Here is a 20,053-nt window from a genome sequence, read left to right as displayed (position 1 = left end):
TTACCAAAGGTTTAAAAAATATGATCAAAACCCTACGGTCATTGAAATTCCCGCCAAATCGATTGATTTATCAAAAAACTACCTTTTTCCCGCCAAAGCCAAAATACCATCGAAAAATCCCGCAAAACGGGAAATTTCCCGCACATTGGCAACACTGGGCCGAGGTAATCAGGTTTTTTTCCTTTTGTAGGGATGATATTGGAGAATTTTTTGTTTTAGTTTCATAGGTCTGAAGCAATTTTTCCGTCGTGAGTCCGGCAGAAGTTTCGCTCAAGTTTTTTTTTATTTTGCTGATTCTGTTGGGATTCTGTTCTGCTATAAAAAATGTAATTTTTTGGCCTAAATGGGAAATAAAGTTATTAACTATGAAGCATTGAAACTACGGTGTTTATTTATTTATTTATTTATTGAATGAATGATTGCCCACAAAGTCATCAAAGTGACGTGTAAATGGGCATCGTATGTAGTTACAAATTGTCAAGAGGAAGAAAAACTAAATGTAATTACAAAATAAGAAAACATCAACAAGTAATCGGGAGCAAATAGTACAATAGTATTGGGCAAGAATAATAACACGAGATTAATTAAGACCATGCATATGTATAAAAAAAAATAAAATAAAATAAGATAAAGATAATAATGATAATTAAATAAAATGGTACAATATAAGTTGGTCATTCAGAATAAAAAAAAAGAAAAAAACTAACAATACAGTCAAAAAACTACATTTTTTATAGCAGAACAGAATCCCAACAGAATCAGCAAAATAAAAAAAACTTGGGCGAAACTTCTGCCGGACTCACGACGGAAAAATTGCTTCAGACCTATGAAACTAAAACAAAAAATTCTCCAATATCATCCCTACAAAAGGAAAAAAACCTGATTACCTCGGCCCCCTAACATGCAATTTTCATGAAAATATTCCAAAATATTCTACTCAATATCAAGAATCGAATGAACCATGTCTCACCTCTGGAAAATGTCTGGTTCATGAGTTAATTACTAAATTAAATTATCACAAAGGGGGAGAAATATTTCCCAGACCAAAGTGTCTCTTGCGAATTCTTCCCTGGGACCCGAATCTCTAAGCTTTTTTCACCCAATCTCTTCCTCCCATGCTCCCACCCAGGTCGCGGGAAAATCAGTTTGCGCGGGAATCTCAAATTCAAACAAGCTCTGACGTAAAACACGTCACTACCTTTATTACCTTAAAAAAGCGTCTCTAGCCGCTCTAGCGATAATACTGGTCGAAGTATAAACTCCAGAAAAACATTCAGAATGAGCCGCCATAGAGACTATAAACCCCTAGGAGTGGCAGGTCCCCCGCTCTACAAGCGCAAATAATGATGTTGCTCCTAAATTGGTACATGAGAGCTTCCGGCCCGTTTACCAGGAAAAAAGGGGCAACAAGTTGAGGCATTCCTTCCACTCCTTGGGGTTTATAGTCTCTATGGAGCCGCGTGCATAGGCGTTACATAAATCTCGTAGGCGTTGCTCCGGTTACTCACTTACTCCATGGAGCACATCCGTGCTTACTCAGTCACTGGGCACGTGTCCTATAAGAAAATTTTCTTATTTGCGGCCCTCAGTACTACCAAAGAACAGTCTGGGAAATAGCACACTTCCTCTGGTCCAAAACCAGTTTATTAATTGCTTGGACTAGTTTTTTAATTCAAAAAGTGGGGGTTACTGGTCCTCGGGACCAGTTTATTAATTGCAAATCTATAAGAGAACAAAGCCAGGGACCAGTCCGGAGACCAGTTTATTATTTCGGACCCTAGGGTGGTCACTGGTCCCAAGGACTAGTTTAAAAAATATCCTTATTTCCCAGACTGCCAAAGAAGTACTACCCTCTGGTCTGGAACGCACCGTAGCAGACGTCAGTGGAGGCCATCTTATAGTATTCTAATGTCTATGTACAGCCCCTAACCGTAAAAAAACCACTACGAAATAATTAAAAAAAAACCAAATGTCAATTTCAAAATTTCAGAGGGAACTTTCTTCGGAAAGTCATGTTAAATTGTTTGGTAGTTGCTTCCTGGACCTGAAGTCTGACGCTTCTAGGTTGAATATCATTTTACTAAAGCTAATTAGTTAGTTTAATTTTATAATGTTTGTATTTTAATGTTCAGGTTTATCAGTTTTTTAAACCGGGACGGTAATTTGAAGTAATAGTAGTTAAGTTTTTGTACTTAACAAGCGCCTTGTGATACTAGGTAAGCAGTAAGCTTTTCTGATCCTGTTTATATATTAACTTTAATTTATTTAAATTAATTGCTATATTATAAATAAATTGGGCCTTGATTATTACCATTTAAACTTATTGACCGACCCTTGTGTACTATTTTAGTGGTAAAACAAATTCAACAATGCTTGGCAAACTCAAATCAACAACCACTCGAGTCTCTCCTCGTGCCAATTCTGGTATTGTTTCAATTAATTTTTTACGCGAATCTATCTGGCATGTTAATCTGATTTAAAAATTGGCCCATTTTATTTAAACTACGCCCTTTTAATTTAAATAGAAGCCACCACTGCTGCACTGGAGAAAGTTATTCCAGTAACAGTTGTAGTCCGTTCACGACCTCTGGTACAAAGGGAAACCTATGGAGGAGACAAAATTGTGGTTAACTTTTCAAAGACACATAATCAAGTCTCTCTTCCGGATATCAATAAATGTTTCACATACGATTAAATTTTAAATTTTAAATTAAATTTTAAATTTTAAATTAAATTTTAAATTTTAAATTAAATTTTAAATTTTAAATTTTAAATTAAATTTTAAATTTTAAATTAAATTTTAAATTTTAAATTAAATTTTAAATTTTAAATTAAATTTTAAGTCTTTCTATAAACAACATGAGAACGGTGTGATAGCTTCATCATGCAGCCATGCTCAACGATATGAAATCTTTAAAGGGAGCTGTGATCTTATTTTAAATTTTAAATTAAATTTTAAATTTTAAATTTTAAATTGAATTTTAAATTTTAAATTAAATTTTAAATTAAATTTTAATTGTGTTTGTTACTAAGCCGTTCACCATGGATTAAATTTTAAATTAAATTTTAAATTTTAAATTAAATTAAATAGTAACCAGAAAGGCATAATTCCACGGGTGTTAGCGGATATTTTCAAATTAACTGTATCGACGACTGAAACTCAATTAGAGTTTCATTCTCATTTTAAATTAAATTTTAAATTTTAAGTTTTAAATTAATTAATTGTTTGAGGCTAATCAGTAAATTATTAACAAAATGACGGTCAGCAAAATGTATTCAAAGAATTTTTAAATTTTAAATTTTAAATTTTAAATTTTAAGTTTTAATTTAATTAATTGTTTGAGGCTAATCAGTAAATTATTAACAAAATGGCGGTCAGCAAAATGTATTTTAAGAATTTTTATATAATAAATGAAGAATTTTAAATAATTATATTTATTTTCAAATTGGCTTATGTTGCATGGATTAACTAACGCTAGGGATTGTTCACTAACCGTGTTTCCCATGTATTTCTATCGCCAACTTCATGTTCCGAATTATTCCTTGATTCTCCTCTTCATTCCCCCAATTTATTGGACCAAAACTGATGTAGATATAGCGCCATCTCTACGCAAAATAAATCGTTTTTGCGGATTTTAAAGATGGCGGCGCCCAATTTTAGGTGGGATTTTAATTTTGACGTCGTAGGACACGGTGATATTTGGTCCAATTTTATTCTAACTTCCGGTTAGGGATAGTAGCCATTGAGTTCAGAACATATATCCTTCATAATACATATAGTAGCCACTCAATGATAGTAGCTGCTGCTAGGGGGTGTTTGAAACACGCATACTTAATCTTTATGAGGGAACGAACAATCCCTAGCGTTAGCAGAAGGGGATAATAGAAGAAGGATGACACTCTGTATCCTCCCTATGCTTTAGTTATGTAACGTCATTCTTCCCAGGCTCACCCTTTAAGTTTGCTTTCCTGCTCATCAAACTACAAATGGGCATCGCACCGTAATGTGAATTCGATAGTTGTTTGGCACTAAATCCCCAGCAATCATCCCACAAACCTCGTCTTGACGTGGGACAAAATGCACGAGCGCGTCTTGCCAAATATTTAAGCGCTAATAGAGTAATGATGAGGGAACTATTTATCGCGTATGTGATTCGGTTTAGTAACCTTGCTCTAAATGTTCCGATGTTGGGAAGAGTGACGTTACACTCACCCAGCTTTGTGGTACACTTCTCTCGAAGAGAAGTATTATATACTTCTGGCGTTAGTTAATCCATGTATGTTGTAAGGAAGGGAAGAAGGTTTTTTTTCAAACTCATTTCTGGTCCGATTTTAATTTTTTTGGTCTCATTTCAAAGCTGAATGCGAGATCTAAAATAGAAAAATCTAATAAAGAAAAATGTGTGAATACAAATTTCAATATTCCTGTTTGGAATAACGCAATAGGTGAAAATTCAGATTAAAATATTCCTGTGTGGAATAAATAAATCTCATTGGGCCTGCTCACAAATTACGTTAGAAGAACAGGGTTTCATCAAAAGTGTATAGATATAAACAAAAAGTACACTTCATTAACCATTCCCTTCCATTGACTGTAGACTACATGTAAACTGAGAAGCAAACTGCAATCCGCTTAACCGATTACATGAACTAACCAATCAGGGAAATTATAGAAAGTAGTAGATGATGCTGGCTATCCTAACGTTCATTTTTGGTACTAGAGCTAGCATCTGCTACTTTATGAGCCTATTCACGGCTTGTTCCCTGTGCAGAGGGGGTCAACACTATTCTGAGATAAAGGAGGACTCCTCATATTACATGGCACGAGCAAGTTTCAACGAAGTGTACTTTTTGTTTCTATTTCTATGTACTTTGGGTTTTATCAATGAATACATTTCCATTGAGTTTTACTAATACAATTTCCACTATGTTCACATTATTTAGAGGGAAATAGACGAGATAGATTTAAAGTAGCGAAATTCTAGTATACAAAAGGGGTCAATTCTGTTCGTTACGTAATTAAGGGGGAGAACTCTCCCGATTGTTACTTTTTGATTCGGGGAAGGGGAGGGGAGGGGAGTGTTAATGTAAATTTGCTATTAAAATGTTTCAGGTCCGTTTTTTGATTTCCTGGCGATACCTACTTTGAGTCCTGTATCATTTAACGTTGTTGTTGTCTATCAAGTTCTGTTGTCTAGGTGTATGTGTATGTCAAGATTTTGAAATAATTGACAATTTCTGATCAAGGGTTAAAGGATTAAAAAAGGACAAATTGCGTTTAATTGTCACATTTCTTACTGCTTTAGCCCCAGTAGCACAAGCTCTCCGCATTTTCGTCGGTTTTTGGTCGAATCGTCGGCTGTCCGTTGAGTGTTCTCTAACGACTAAATGCCGACATTAGTTGACTACGCCGTTATAAGGTCGGCTAACAGTACTTCGAAATAATGGTCGGCTTATGTTACGGTTCGTAGTCGCAAGAAGTTTTTAAGTTCCAATCGATTTCTCAATTCTTATCAACCGAGATGCAGTTTGGATTAACTCTCGAATTAACAAACTGTCGGAATGTTCGACTTCCTACCGACTCTATTGCGGGTGGTCTGACCTTAACGAAAATTAATCATTTCTAAATATTTAAAATATCTGAAAACGCGCCAATAATTAATTCTCGTCCTGACACAATGCTATGAACTACGTTTAGTTAGATTAAATCTAAATCATTTTTAAAGGGTTGGTAAGGAGTCGGCCGTTTTGAATGTAGCTAGTCGTACCGCTTTTAGGTTGGTAAAAGGTCGAGAAGTCGTTTATTTAAAAATAAAAAATTAAGTTGTAGTATAAACGATGAGGAAATAAAAATAGTCATTTACGTATTTAATAAAAATATACAAAAAAATTCTTAGTTAATATAAATGGTGTAAAAACTCCGTGTAATTATTCCGGCACTGAGCAGGAAGTTATTAAACCATATAAAATATAGAGTTTGTGAGTCCATTTGCTCATGGAGAAATGTTATATAGTCTTTGATAAATAAATTTTGAATTTTGATCCATTCTCACTCCAGAGTTTCCGGATGGGCGGTTTTCATCTCGAATTTGGCTTTTTTGGAATTTATATTTCAGTAGACAAAGAGAAATATGCCAATAGAGTTCGTTGCTCAAGATATATTTAATTGAAGAAAACTTTTATATATAAATGTAAATAATTGTGGTTTTTTCATGGAATTTTATTGGCGGTTTCCCGGAAAAACCTATTTTATTTGTGCGGGATTTTTTTGGATTGTGCGGTATCCATAAAAAATCTGGTAGCTCTGTCTCATCCTCGGCGCTGATTGTGTCGGGTTTTACCACGTTAAGGTCTCCCACTCTCACTTACGCGGCCGACTCTTAACGTTTCTCGCGCTTTCTTCGCTCCGCGTTTGTCTCGTGTTTACTGCGCTGATAGAGCCTGATACTGCTGTGGCCCGTGGGTTTATCGCCTTTAAACTTAAATTTAATGATACTTCTTTAACTGCAGCTCTAAATTCTAAAGGTATTTAAGAGAGACCTAATGAAACTCAGCATTTATTGTACAAACGCTTTTGTGTAAAGAGGTGAGTTCTTTGTATATAATTTCGCTAAGCCTTTGCTACAGAATGACAAAGAAAGAACTGATTTTGATAGTGTATTTAAGCCTGTGCCTCTACAGAGGGGACTTGAATGTTGCTCTTTTGCTAAAATTAAGCTAGTTAAACTGTAAGTTATGACTCCATTAATCTAAATATTATATTTCTCTCTTTAGGTTTGAAACTGTGTTGTTAATAAAGGTAAGAAAGTATTTAAATAGAATTTCAAAAGATTAACCAACATACATTAGGTGAGTTTACAGTTTTAAGCATTAATTAGTTTGTTAAGTTGGGTTATTGGTTCAGCTATTAGATAATGGATGATAGCCAAGCTCCACGGGGTAGTTATAAGTCGTTGAATAATTTGAGTGATAGGCAGAAACGTCGAAAGAGAGCTAGATATCTTGCGAGTGTTTTAGATCGAGTTGATGATGTTAATAAGGTATCATTGAATGACACAATTAGCGAAAATCAGGGCAGTAGCTCTAACACTTTCTCCAAAAGAAGTAATAGTCCGTCTTTAGAGGGTTCGACCCCTGAGTTTACGCAGTCAAGTTCTTCGGATGCAGAAGGTCCGCTTCGTGTTAGCGGGGAAAATATTCCAGGTTCCAATGATTCAAATATGAGTAACTCTCATCGTGACGATTACAATCGAGATACTTCTAATTCTGGTGGTTCACGTCATTCAATAAGTTCTGATATTGACAATAGTTCAGACCCTAGTAGTTTAAATTCAGAGCAAAGTTCGAGTAGCTCATCGGAAGAGGAATTGTTAGACATTCGTTCGGGCTTGCGTAACTGGGCATTAAATCACAGTGTTAATCACGTTACTATTAATGCCCTACTGGTGTTGTTGCGAGATAATGGTATGGAACTGCCAAAGGATGCACGTACTCTTTTAAAGACTCCAAGGTCAGCTATGGTAGTAAATATAGAAAACGGCGAATATTATCATGCCGGGTTTAGTCAAGGTTTAAAAACATTTTTACAAGGAAATCCCCATTATGATCGTGAAATATCTTTTGCCATAAATATAGATGGCCTTCCAATTTTCCATAGTGATGCCAAACACTTTTGGCCCATATTAGCTAGTGTTTTTAGTTTTTCTCAGGGGATGATAGGTAAGCCTTTTGTGGTCGGTGTGTTCTGCGGGGAAGTTAAACCTGGTAACCTAGAAGAATTTTTGAGGCCGTTGATTACTGACTTACAAAATTTAGAAGTCAACGGATTTGAATATGAAAATAAAAAATATATCTGCAATGTTAAAGGGCCCTTTATTCTTGACACTCCTGCTCGGGCTTTTGTTAAGAATACAAAGGGTCACACAGGTTTCAACTCATGTGACAAATGTTCTATAAGAGGCAGTAGACATCTCCGCCGAACTGTTTTTTTTGATGAAGAATTTAGCACGCCACCTCGTACTAATGAATTATTTCGAATCCAAGATGATGATTTTCATCATTTAGTTGGTAACATGTCTCCCCTAATAGACTTGAATGTAAACATGGTTCGGCAGTTTCCATTGGATTACATGCATTTGGTTTGCCTTGGTGTGATGAGAAGGATGGCCAAGTGTTGGTTAACCGGAAAACTTAATGTTAGATTAACTAACCACTTATGTGAACGTCTATCTGAGAAACTCCTAAACTGTAGACAGTATGTTCCAAATGAATTTGCGAGAAAACCCCGAGCTGTAAAGCACATTAAACTGTGGAAAGCAACAGAACTTAGGCAGTTTCTATTGTATACTGGTCCAATAATTTTGATAGGCATACTCAAAGATGATGTTTTAAAACATTTCCGGTTGCTTCACTGCGCAATTTATATTTTAGCACACCCAATTTTGCACAAACAATATGCCGATTATGCAGGAGAGTTACTGAAAATATTCATAAACATGTCAAAAGAAATTTATGGATTAGAGTTCATTGTAATGAATGTCCATTCTCTTTCTCATATTGTTCAGGATGTAAAGATGTTTGGAGCACTAGATTCTTATAGTGCCTTTCCATTCGAAAATCATTTGCATTTCATTAAAAAACATTTAAGAAGTCCGAACAAACCACTTCAGCAACTGATTAAAAGGATTGAAGAATCCAAATCATTTTCCAAATCCCAAATTAGGCAAGGTCTAAGTCTAAAGAAACGTTTTAAAGCCAACTATCCATTTTTACCTCCAAATGTAGAAACGTTCAAAAAACTTCATACACAAAAATTTGTTGTGTCAGTATCAAACGGGGATAATTGTTTTCTGTTGGAATCTGGTGAAACATTGGTTATAAAAGCGATTTTTAAAAATTTAGATAGTGAAATATTTGTTTGCGGAAGTGTTTGTAAATTTGTCAATGACCTTTTTGACTATCCCCTGGAATCTTCCAAATTAGGTATTTTTATAGGGCGGTTTTCAAAACAAATTAGCACTTACAGTTATTCAAGTCTAAAGATGAAGTGTTTACTGTTGCCAATAGAGAATAATTTATTCAGCGTGATTCCTTTGATGCATGATGCCTAGATAGTAACAAAAATTAACTAAACATTTTTCTGCTTGATTGGATTTTAACATTTAAAACCCCATTGATATTACAAATTCAAAATAAGCGCCTGTGGTTGAAAAATGAACCTACCATTGGTATTTTTTTTAAATAAAGAGAAGCGTATATTCTTTGTTTAAAAAAATTATTAATGACAAGATGATTTTAAGATCTAATTTAAGCAATGTAAGTTAAATTTCAATCTTTCTTGAATCAGATGTATGCAATAGTTAGTTTTCTCGATGAGCCTGGGGCTATTGATATTGTGCCATCATCTTGGTGTGTTGCCAAAAACAAGTGCTTATGGCCAATGAAATCTAAGCGCGGAGAAATATCTAAGTTACAAATTGCTTGTCATCCTCCCTCAATGAACTGGGAATCATTCAACGTAAAGATTCTATCTAAAGCCTGTAAGTATTTAAAAGTGTTTCAATTTATTGTAAATGATTATTAAAGGGGCCTTCACCGAGTATGAAGACGAGGAGCCTTTTTGAAATTTCCGGCGCAAACTTTCATATCCAGAGCATGCGTGACTTGCCAACCAACCAGCAGCGCCCTCTGGTATGACGAGAGGTGATTTCATTGGTTAGAAAGTCGTGCATACTCTGTAGACGAAATTTTTTCGCCGAAAATTGCAAAATATGCTCTGCCTCTTCATCTTCGGTGAAGAACCCCTTAAATGGGATGATGAAGAAAGAATTAAATGAGAGGTTAACTACAAAGATCGATTTGCATTGACACGCACGTGAATGGTAGATTAAGACATCTAATAGTTCAAAATTCAAAGCATTTGCAAAAAATGCATGCGTTATTATTATGTAAACAAGTCTTAAATGCGGTACCGCATAAAAGTATAGTTATTTTTCGATTTACCCGGTCTCAAATGGTAATTAATTTCATATTCCATGTTTTTCTTCTGAAGCGACGTACAATAAAGCTAGGCAACTTTGCAAGAGGGCGGAAGATACATCGGATTTGCAAAGTGAAATCGAAAACGGAAAACGAAAGAGAAAGAGAAATACAGCCTATCTAAGCAACGAAGAAAGTGACAGAGGAGATGGAGATGAATCGAGCCGTTCTGATAATGAACTGACTCAACGAAAAAAGAAGTTTAAGAAAAAAAAGGAGATATCAAATGGTAAATAAAAATATCTTATTTCAATACTAAAAATGAGAACAGCAATTAGGAGATTAAATTGATATACTTTCTGGAGAATCGGGGATAAATACAATTTTACAATTTGTCAAAAACATTTTTATGTTTTGTAATTGTTGAGGTACTAAATTTTCTTCATTTCTTTTATTATTCATGTTTCAAAAAGACTCATTTTATGAATTTTCAATAAGAAAATATTGGGTTGGGTTTAAGTATCCCTTAAAAGGTTGTACTAATTTTTTCCTAATATATTATCAGATTTGGTTCTCAAACCCAAGGGCTCTACCGTCATTAAGTTTCCATCTCCACCGGAATTTGTTCCATTTCCGGAAAGTAATCCAAACAAACAGACTAGTCAAAAAACCTTTTTAAGGTCAGGGCAGAGTATGGATTCAACTAATCTAGTCGAAAGGGATCTATCTGAGATATTGCCACCGGCTATAACGGAAAAATCCAGATTTGAGTTTCCTCAAAATGTTTCGTCATCTCTAGTGAAAGATTCACCTACAGTTTCACTACAAGAAACAGAAACTCAAAGCAGTGCACAAAATGGCTCGGATGAAAACTATGTATCCCCAGGGGCTTTCAACAATAAATCACAAGAAAATACAACTTACAACAATTCGTCTGAGGGAAGGTCCGAAGATCTGAATTTGCCTTTCAGCGTGCAACCTCTAAGCTTAAATAGCAACATAGGAGGAACAAAACTGGAAGCTATTAACACTTCTTTGCAAAATAAAAATAAAAAAATCTCATCTCAAAGAGAAATGCATATAACATCTTCAAAAATAGGCGTAGTTGAAGACGTCTTAAACGATAATGCAGAAAATTACTTGCAGAAACAAAATGACGAGCAAGAGCCCCGTATTGGGATAAATAATAAAAAAATTGTGGATGAAAATGAAACCGGAAGTACTGAAAAGAATGGAGCTAGCGGATGGGTTCATAAACCCATAGATAGGGCTTCAACCTCAAAGTCATTTAACCGATTAACAACTAAATCAGTTGTCAGCGAATCGGGGCCTCATTTATTTAGTAGTGGATCATCTCGCAAAGGTCTAGTCGTATCAACACGCAAAGGTCTTGTCGGATCAACACGCAAAGGTCTTGTCGGATCAACACGCAAAGGTCTTGTCGGATCAACACGCAAAGGTCTTGTCGGATCACCTCGCAAAGGTCTTGTCGGATCACCTCGCAAAGGTCTTGTCGGATCACCTCGCAAACGTCTTGTCGGATCACCTCGCAAACGTCTTGTCGGATCACCTCGCAAACGTCTAGTCGGATCACCTCGCAAAGGTCTAGTCGGATCAGCTCGCAAAGGTATAACCGGATCAGCTCGCAAAGGTATAACCGGATCAGCTCGCAAAGGTCTAGTCGGATCACCTCGCAAAGGTCTAGTCGGATCACCTCGCAAAGGTATAACCGGATCACCTCGCAAAGGTATAACCGGATCAGCTCGCAAAGGTATAACCGGATCAGCTCGCAAAGGTATAACCGGATCAGCTCGCAAAGGTATAACCGGATCATTTTCCAAAGATATAACCGTATCACCTTGCAAAGATATTATCGGTTCATCTCGCAAAAGTCTAAATGGATCGTCTCGCAAAAGTGAAAGCCAATCATTTCGAAAAGGTGAAAGCGAAAGCGAATTACTCCGTAATGGCAGGAAAGGATTACCTAGCGGTTCAACTCATATAGGTGCATCAGGCGGATCAACTCGAGCTTTAGATAGCGAATCAACTCAAAAATATGGTTTTATTGGATCGACTAGTAACCCAGAAAGTATATCCACTCAAATGAAGTATGAGTAAAATTTAAGCAATATAACTCTCAAAATGCCAAGTTACAACAGCCTATTCTAATTTATTTATCATAGTACAATGAATATTGACGACACAGCTTGCAGTTTAACTGGAAATATAATGTCTCAAGGTAAAAATGAGAACGCTTTTTACTTCATTGATTTTATAAATATTTTGTTTTTTTGGTTTATAAAAAATTTTGGATTACAGAAAAATTTCAAAAAACTGTAGTTCTTATGCTTACCGACTTAAATTCCAAGTTTGCTCAAATGTCAAAGGCTCTTTCGGAAAATTTTGGATTTAATACAACGTCATCGACTACATCAAATCGTTTAAAGTTACCAATTCCAGATATACAAGTGCTAGAACAAATTGAAGAACTCCTTCAAAGTGAAGAAGAAAGAGAAAAAGCCGTAAGTAAATCCTTTCCCAATTAATACTCAAAAACGGTTGTGACATGAAATGAGTGTAATTTATTATTTGAAGATTGCCATGATCAGAACTTGGGGTGGAAAGTATCCGGATGATATTATAAGGAGGGCCTTGGCGAAAACTTTCAAACATGGTTTAGTTTTGCAAATGAACTGGATGGGATCGAATGGAAAAATTGGCTATTCAAAATTAATTTTAAGAGATGTAATCAATGGTTAGTATTATTTTTAAGTGCTAGTGAAGCGCATAAATCTTCAACAACTATTCATCATAAAGGGATAAAGAAATAATCTCAGAACCATTTTTAAATCGATTAAGATTGTTAAAATAACATCAAAATCAATAACAAAACTTATCAAAATCTGTTCGTTCATTTTATATAGTTTTTCAAACTTTTAAATTTTGACTTTTTAAGTCAACTTTTGAAACTTTGAAAAACAATATTAAATTAACGGAAAGGTTTTGGTAAGTTTAGTTTAAAGTAATTATATATTGTTGGAATGTGTATTTATCACATTCCTGTTTTTATTCAGAGAGATAAAATAATTTATTTACTTGTAGCTGCAGTAATGGCAAATCCGAAGTTAAGAAGATCTACGGAATATGATGTTGAATGTGTCATTAAAAAATGGCTTAAACATAAGTCTGACCGCGATGGGGGTCGACTGGATCGAAGAAAGAAAGAAAATAAGATAATTTCCCAAGATGGTGATAGTGTTGATGCAGATGAACGAATTGATGACGACGAAAACAGTAATGAAGAAGAAAACCCTGAAGATAAAGGGAACATAGATGAGGGTTTGAACTATGAAAAGTGCCAAACGTCCAATGATGAAAGCAGGCGTTTCGACAGTGAAGATTCTTTAACTGATTAAGTATATAGAGACTTCACTTTATCTTTTCAGACGAGTATTTTTAATACGAACTTTTCCAAGTATCCTAAGGGATTATAGACTATTCTAGCAAAAAGTGGTTTTTATAAATTCCTTTATATTTATAAATTCCTTTATATTTATAAATAAACTGGATTCATTGGGCGTTTTTTGGAACATGGACTCTGTTATATCACTTTATGTCAGAATTAACTCTCCCTTTAAAGCTTTTGAGCTGCATAATATGAAAGTGTTTTCGTCATTTAATTATCCCTTAACTATATAAGTTGAAGTGTTTTCAAACTTCAATGTTTAAATAGTAAAACAAGTTTTCAAGTTATTTGGTCCAAACAAAATATTTAAGTCATTGTTACTCCTCAAAACTATTTGTATTTCATGTAATTAATGTTCCTAAACTATATTGTACATGAAATTTAGTATTCTAATTCATTGGTCCTAACAAAATATTGCATTTACAAAAAATTCATTTTCCTCCAATTTTTTCCCACATGATCAAAAAACGGTCATTTAGTGATACCATTATGTTAAAAGATGTGATATGACTATGTGTGAGATGCTAAAGTGACCTTGGAATAAAACTATTTTTATGTTCTTGAAATCTATATATGTGTAAAATTCACAATTTTTGGGACCTAAGGAAAAACCAACTTCGCTGCCCGCAGCGTGATAACGAGACAGGTAAGGCAATCGTTTGCAGTCGGATAAGAGGACGATTTTCAGTCGGACAAAAAGGATATTTACAGTATGGCAAAAAGAATATTTAGGGTCGGGCGAGAAGACAGTTAAACGTCGGGCGAGTCAACAGATATAAGTCCGACGATACGACCATTAGCAGTCGGGCAAGACGATCATTAGCAGTCGGGCGTGATTATAGTTAACAGTCGGGCGGACAACCATTAGCAGTCGGGCAAGACGATCATTAGCAGTCGGGCGTGATTATAGTTAACAGTCGGGCGGACGACCGTTAGCAGTCGGATAGGAACACCATTAATAGTCGGTTTAGACGCCCATTAAGATTCTTATCTGTTGGCAAGTGGTACAGAATACAGTCGGAAAACTATGTTTTTTTGGGGTGGTAATGTTACGTTTTCGGAGTTGGCAAAATACAGTCGGGCAAGAGTCTGGCCAACCGTTTCATGGCTAGGACATTTCGACGGTCAAACTGCATGTTCACCGACCCTTTTGCGTCTGTCGGTGTTGCGTCGGTCGGACGAAGTCGGGCCAACGTCTATTTTGTTACAGGGGAGTCAATGTGTTTACAATGTTGAAGCATTCGACTCGCGGGAGAGTTCGAATGACGCAAGTAACATAGTTTCTTGTTCTTCACATATAATCAAGAAGCTCGTTTGCGCAAACTGAAATGCAAACCTGCTCCAAAAAAACGTTCGCTGCCATTTCCCAAACGATCCTGTTTAGTAAGTCTTGGTGGAAAACTGAGCTTCGGGCAAAGTCACTGGATGTGTGGCATGAAGTGACGTTCGCTGCCATTTCCCAAACGATCCCGTTTGGTAAGTCTCGGTGGAAAACTGAGCTTCGGGCAAAGTCACTGGATGTGTAGAGCAAAGTAACGTTAACTTCCGTTTCCCAAACGATTTGCTTTCTTGAAGGGAAATTGTCAGATTTTCGAACACATAATTATCAAATAGAAGCAACATTGGTGTAATTGTAAAATCTGCTAGGTATTTTGTCTTCATGAATGAGTGTCAATTCTGGAATATTTCCATGATACATCGACTTTTGCAGTAAATTACTTGTGACTCCCTTATACGATATGACAGTGTCTTTAATCCGTTAATGCAGGGTCAGAAATTCGTAATTATTTCAAGCCCAACACTCACACTATAGAGAACAGTACTTATCAGACAGCAACAATAATCAGGGATTTATAATAAACAAACTTTATTATTGGTTTCTTTAAAATATGCGTTTTAGTTACGTAATTACAACTTAGTTATACAATTTTCGATGTTGGAAATTTGTCTTAGTTATTGTATTATTGATACTAAAAAATATGACTTTGTTACTTAATTACTAATGTTGAGAATTTATGACTCTGTTACTTAATTATTGATGTTGAGAATTTGACTCTGTTACTTAATTATTGATGTTGAGAATTTGACTCTGTAATATACGTCACCATCGTCAGTCCGCCATATTGGAATTTATTTTACATACGAAGACTTATTAGGCCTAATTTTATAAGAAAAGGTATAATTTATTTTGTAAAATTATTCTTAACAGTCTGGAAATGATTTTATTATATTTTAGTTGCGCAAAAGTGTCCAAGGCTTAGGTACCATATGTCACCATCGTAAGTCCGCCATATTGGAATTTATTTTACATACAAAGACTTATTAGGCCTAATTTTATTAGAAAAGGTATAATTTATTTAGTAAAATTATTCTGAACAGCCTGGAAATGATTTTAATAAATTTTAATTACGCAAAACTATCCAAGGCTTAGGTACCATACGTCACCATCGTCACGTCACGTGTTTGTCCGCCATATTGGAATTGTAGCCCATTTTTACTCCGGGAATACCTGTAGACCAGTCGCTCTAAATTCCACTCCTCGTTTAAGCCTTGGCATATAAAAAGGTAAATACAATTTAATTTTATAATGAATTTATTATCTCTATTAGTTATTAGGTGAATACATAATTCAGGTATAAAGTGTATTTACAAATTACATTTAATTAATATCACAGACCATTTGAAATTAAAACGGTAAAACTTAAAAATTGGAGAAAAACGGGCCTTGGCTTTTAGATCTAGATCATAGAAGAAAGAAATTCTTTTAAAGTTAATTCATGAGCAAGATTATTTAATTTTTTGATCAGATTATTTAAATTTTACTTTTTATTTATTTTTTGAATCTTTAATCACACAAAAGGCACTGATTTTCTTTTAATTTAATTTTATGGAATTTCCTTCTAAAAACAATATATCTAAATTTTTATATTTTTTTAAAAATTTACGGGGAGTTTTAATTGGTTAGTTTCTTTTAATATTTATCAGCTATAAAAATTAGAAAAGTAATAATATTTAGATCTTAATATTAATATTAATAGTTATTAATAATTATAAAAATAAAGAAAGGTATTTTAATTATTATTTAGCATTTTTTTGTTTTTTTTCATAATGTTATTTACATTTTCACATTCCTTAATTATTTTTATTTATTTTTACATAAAAATAATTCTAAATTACACTGGGAAAGATTAAGTATTTTAAGTTATAGTGCAATTTGAGCTAAATACTTAAAGTTTTGGTTTAATCTTCGGAATAAGTAGAGTTATTTTTCTACAGATTTGGGAACAGTAACTTATTAGAGAATGATTGATTAGTTCATCTATATCATTATTTTTATTTAGATATTTAATTTTTATTGTTCAAATTGTAATGTTCATATTTTTTTTATTAAATGCAGATTTTCTTGATGTTGATATTAATTTTTAAACTTATTTATAATTATACTAAAATTAAGTAAATTTTTACAGAAAATTCATCTCTTCAATTAAGTTCAATATTCATTTTTCAAGTTCAATATTGTCGAGTTTGTTGTGTTATGAACTTTAACACCTTTAAATTTGTATAAAACGTAAACTTTATTGCATTATTTATGCGCGTCTGTATTTGCCTCTACGGGACTTAAATTAACAACTAAACTGATAATGGGAGGGTACGATATTTATATAGTTCTTATCAGTAGACTTTAACCTTATCAAGCGGGCTGATCATAAGCTGATAACACATCCTCTCCCATAAGTCAAATTCCTACATTACAATTCATTATTTACAAGTACTTTACAGTAATGATTTTAGCTAATTAATTACAAATTAAGTCTAACAGTTTGTTTCACTTGGCGGCCACTTCTGGTGTGTATTATTGCTGTGTGTTCGTTTCTCCTGGCATCCGGAACTCTTGCAGGGTCAAGTGCTTCATTCTGACTAGTTGATGGTTCGGTCGGTAGATTATTCGTCAATGGATCTGGAACTGAATTCTGATCGCCGACTATCGTTGGTTCTGTATTAGTAGCTTCCGTTGAGATGGTTGGTTCTGCATCAGTAGCTTCCGTTGAGATGGTTGGTGCAACAGGATACTGAACGGCGTGGTTTAGGCACATCTCTTTAACTCCAGTGGGATGTAGTATGTGACGGGTACCATCCTCCGGTTCTTTTGGCATTGGTACCAAGTGAAATCGATTTCTTCTTAGCAAACCATTGGGCGTTTGGATTAGGTATGATCGGGGCTCAGAAGTTTGGTCTTGTATTGTCCCTTGTACTCTTAGATCTGTGACCCACACTCTCTCTCCTCTCGAAAGTGATTGCAATGGTTTCACCCGGTGACGACGATCATAGTCTTCCTTCTGTCTCTGCCTACGTTTCTCTTCACGTTTGAGGACAATATGAAACGGCGGTATTTGTGGCAACAGCTCCTTGTTCGATATGGGTAGGGTTGTTCGGAGTTTTCTGCCCATCAATAATTCCGCGGGACTATATCCGTTGGCTAACGGTGTCGACCGATATGCTAGAAGTGCCAAATTCGGGTCCTTGCTCTTTTTCAAAGTCTGCTTTATGATTTTCACGGCTGCTTCTACAAATCCGTTACTTTGCGGGAAATTCGGGCTTGACGTCACGTGCTGGAATCCAAATTCCCTTGCGAAAGCGGTAAAAGTTGATAGTAGTTTATTTTGAAATTGTGGTCCGTTGTCGCTCCTGACTTGCTCGGGGATTCCATGCGTGGCGAATATTGATTTCACGTGATTGATGATAGCAGCTGATGTCAAGTCATTGAGCTTTCGAACTTCGAAATAGCGAGAGTAGAAGTCTGTTACCAAGAGATACCACTGTTTCTCTAGGTAGAAAAGGTCCATTGCCACTATTTGCCAGGGACGGTCTGGGAATTCGCTCGGAGAGAGTGGTTCGTGGCGGTTTGTGATTTCTTTCGTGCATGCTGTACATTTCTTTACAGTTTCTTCTATTTGCTTCGACAGTCCTGGCCACCAAACTGTAGATCTTGCTCTAGCTCGACATTTTGTTATGCCCTGATGGCCCTCGTGTATTCTATCCAAAACGTCGTGTTGCATTTCGCTTGGTATTATTATTCTGGATCCTTTCATCAGAATATCTTGCTGGACGGAGATCTCATCACGGTATGGATAATATTTAGTCAGCTCTTGGTTTAGTTCCCTTGGTTTTGGCCAACTCGATTCTGAATACTTCGTCAACGCTTTGCAGGTATCGTCTTGCTTTTGTGCTCTCCAGACTTCAGCCAATCTTTCGTCTGATACAGGAATGGAAGCCGTGACCAACTGAATATGTGCTGCGATTTCTTCTTCTAGCTCAGCATTACCGGTTTCTGGTAACGGGCCTCTTGATAAGACATCTGCTATGATTAAGTCTTTTCCTGGCGTAAAATAAACAGTATAGTCATATCGCATTAGACGGATACGTAGTCGTTGTAGTCTAGGTGACAGGTCGTCAAGTGCCTTGGTTTGCATTATGGCTACGAGTGGCTTATGATCGGTCTCGATCAAAATTTGAAGTCCCAAGATGTAATCTTGAAATCGCTCGCACGCCCATGCCATGGCTAAGGCCTCCTTCTCTATTTGGGCGTACCGTACCTCCGCTGGACTTAACGTCTTGGAAGCGTAGGCGACGACCTTCAATTGCTTGTTCTCTTGTTCTTGACGGAGAACGGCGCCGATGCCATATGATGATGCGTCCGCTGATACTATGGTTTTCAGTTTTGGATCATATAGTGACAACACAGGCTTCGATGCGAGGATGGTCTTAACTTCCTGGTAGGCGTTAGATTGTGAGACGCCCCAAAACCAGCTATTCTTCGTGCTTAAAAGTGCATTTAATGGTTGAATGATGTCGGCCATCCTTGGGATAAACTTCCCCAAATAGTTTGCAAGACCCAGGAATCTTCTTAGCTCCGTGGGATCCTTCGGTTCCGGAAAATTCGTAATTGCTTGAACCTTTTCCTCGTCCGGGCTGATTCCATTTTTGTCGATAACATGTCCCACAAACTTGATACGATTTACAGAGAATTGGCATTTCTTCAAATTCAATGTGACGCCTGAGTTTTGCAGTCGTCCTAATACAGCACGAAGGTTTGTGTCATGGTCTTCCTGTCCTTTTCCAAAAGGTAGAATGTCGTCCAATAGCGCAATTGGCACTCTTCTTGGGGTAGTTAATGCGAATGGAACGGCATTTGGTACCAACTGAATCTTGTAAGATGTTTTCATCTTTCCCAGGCCGTTGAAAAGTGCTGGGAATTCCTTGACGGGATTCACCGTTGATCTTGTCTCTGTTCCAATATCTTCAATCATTTGGATCAGTCTGAGATCCTCGCTTGCCGTTAACCCCAACAATGGAAGTTGTAGTTTCTCGATAACGTAGAGATATTCATCGATTCTTACACCGTGGTATTCCAGCTGAACTTGGATTCTGCCTTCCGTTTTCAACCGTGTTCTTCCCGGTCCATACAGCCTTTTGTCTGATGGTAAGAGCGTCATCTCAGTTTTTCTTGGTTCATACCAGTCCCAAGGTATGGCAGAAACTTCTGCTCCAGTATCCACTTTAAATTTTACCAAATCGCCGTTTACTTTGACTGGTACTATCCATTTCTTG

General features: G+C 35.8%; 1 protein-coding gene and 2 long non-coding RNA genes across 6 annotated transcripts; 2 read left to right on the top strand and 1 right to left on the bottom strand.

Annotated features, from left to right (window-relative positions):
• The first annotated feature begins 1,444 nt into the window (after positions 1–1,444).
• Positions 1,445–2,778, top strand: LOC149612664 (uncharacterized). The gene is made up of 4 exons (XR_016376333.1): positions 1,445–2,064; positions 2,133–2,216; positions 2,351–2,424; positions 2,526–2,778. It is a non-coding gene; the product is annotated as an uncharacterized LOC149612664 (long non-coding RNA).
• Positions 2,779–5,354: 2,576 nt separating this feature from the next.
• Positions 5,355–14,014, top strand: LOC149612663 (uncharacterized). 4 transcript variants are annotated; one of them, XM_089858310.1, is made up of 10 exons: positions 5,355–6,586; positions 6,775–6,799; positions 9,347–9,539; positions 10,052–10,267; positions 10,544–11,917; positions 11,984–12,086; positions 12,162–12,217; positions 12,298–12,500; positions 12,574–12,733; positions 13,081–14,014. In XM_089858310.1, exons 3-10 carry the CDS (start codon positions 9,347–9,349, stop codon positions 13,392–13,394), a joined length of 2,619 nt encoding a protein of 872 aa, XP_089714436.1. In that variant the 5' UTR covers positions 5,355–6,586; positions 6,775–6,799; the 3' UTR covers positions 13,395–14,014. The 4 variants fall into 4 exon arrangements, with proteins under 4 accessions (XP_089714436.1, XP_089714435.1, XP_089714433.1 ...); XM_089858309.1 differs by having other exon boundaries at positions 5,357–6,459; positions 6,526–6,586; positions 10,544–12,086; XM_089858307.1 differs by having other exon boundaries at positions 5,357–6,586; positions 10,544–12,086.
• On the bottom strand, positions 13,490–14,651 carry LOC149612662 (uncharacterized). The gene is made up of 2 exons (XR_016376365.1): positions 14,498–14,651; positions 13,490–14,435 (listed from the first exon to the last, which is right to left on the bottom strand). It is a non-coding gene; the product is annotated as an uncharacterized LOC149612662 (long non-coding RNA).
• Between the last annotated feature and the right edge of the window lie 5,402 nt (positions 14,652–20,053).

Source organism: Phalangium opilio, unplaced genomic scaffold (assembly GCF_054372755.1).
Source record: "Phalangium opilio isolate 3A_F unplaced genomic scaffold, DU_Popi_V2 ptg000232l_1, whole genome shotgun sequence".
NCBI lineage: Eukaryota > Metazoa > Arthropoda > Arachnida > Opiliones > Phalangiidae > Phalangium > Phalangium opilio.
Note: the sequence above shows the minus strand (reverse complement) of the source record. Positions and strands in the feature narration are given on the sequence as shown.

What these genes read in the sequence shown, in the direction of transcription:
- LOC149612663 (XM_089858309.1), top strand. Translation starts at nt 9,347, where the DNA reads ATGTATGCAATAGTTAGTTTTCTCGATGAGCCTGGGGCTATTGATATT. An exon ending in AAAGATTCTATCTAAAGCCT is followed by an intron (nt 9,540 to 10,051) that starts GTAAGTATTTAA and finishes TTTCTTCTGAAG; the next exon opens with CGACGTACAATAAAGCTAGG. An exon ending in AGTATATCCACTCAAATGAA is followed by an intron (nt 12,087 to 12,161) that starts GTATGAGTAAAA and finishes TATTTATCATAG; the next exon opens with TACAATGAATATTGACGACA.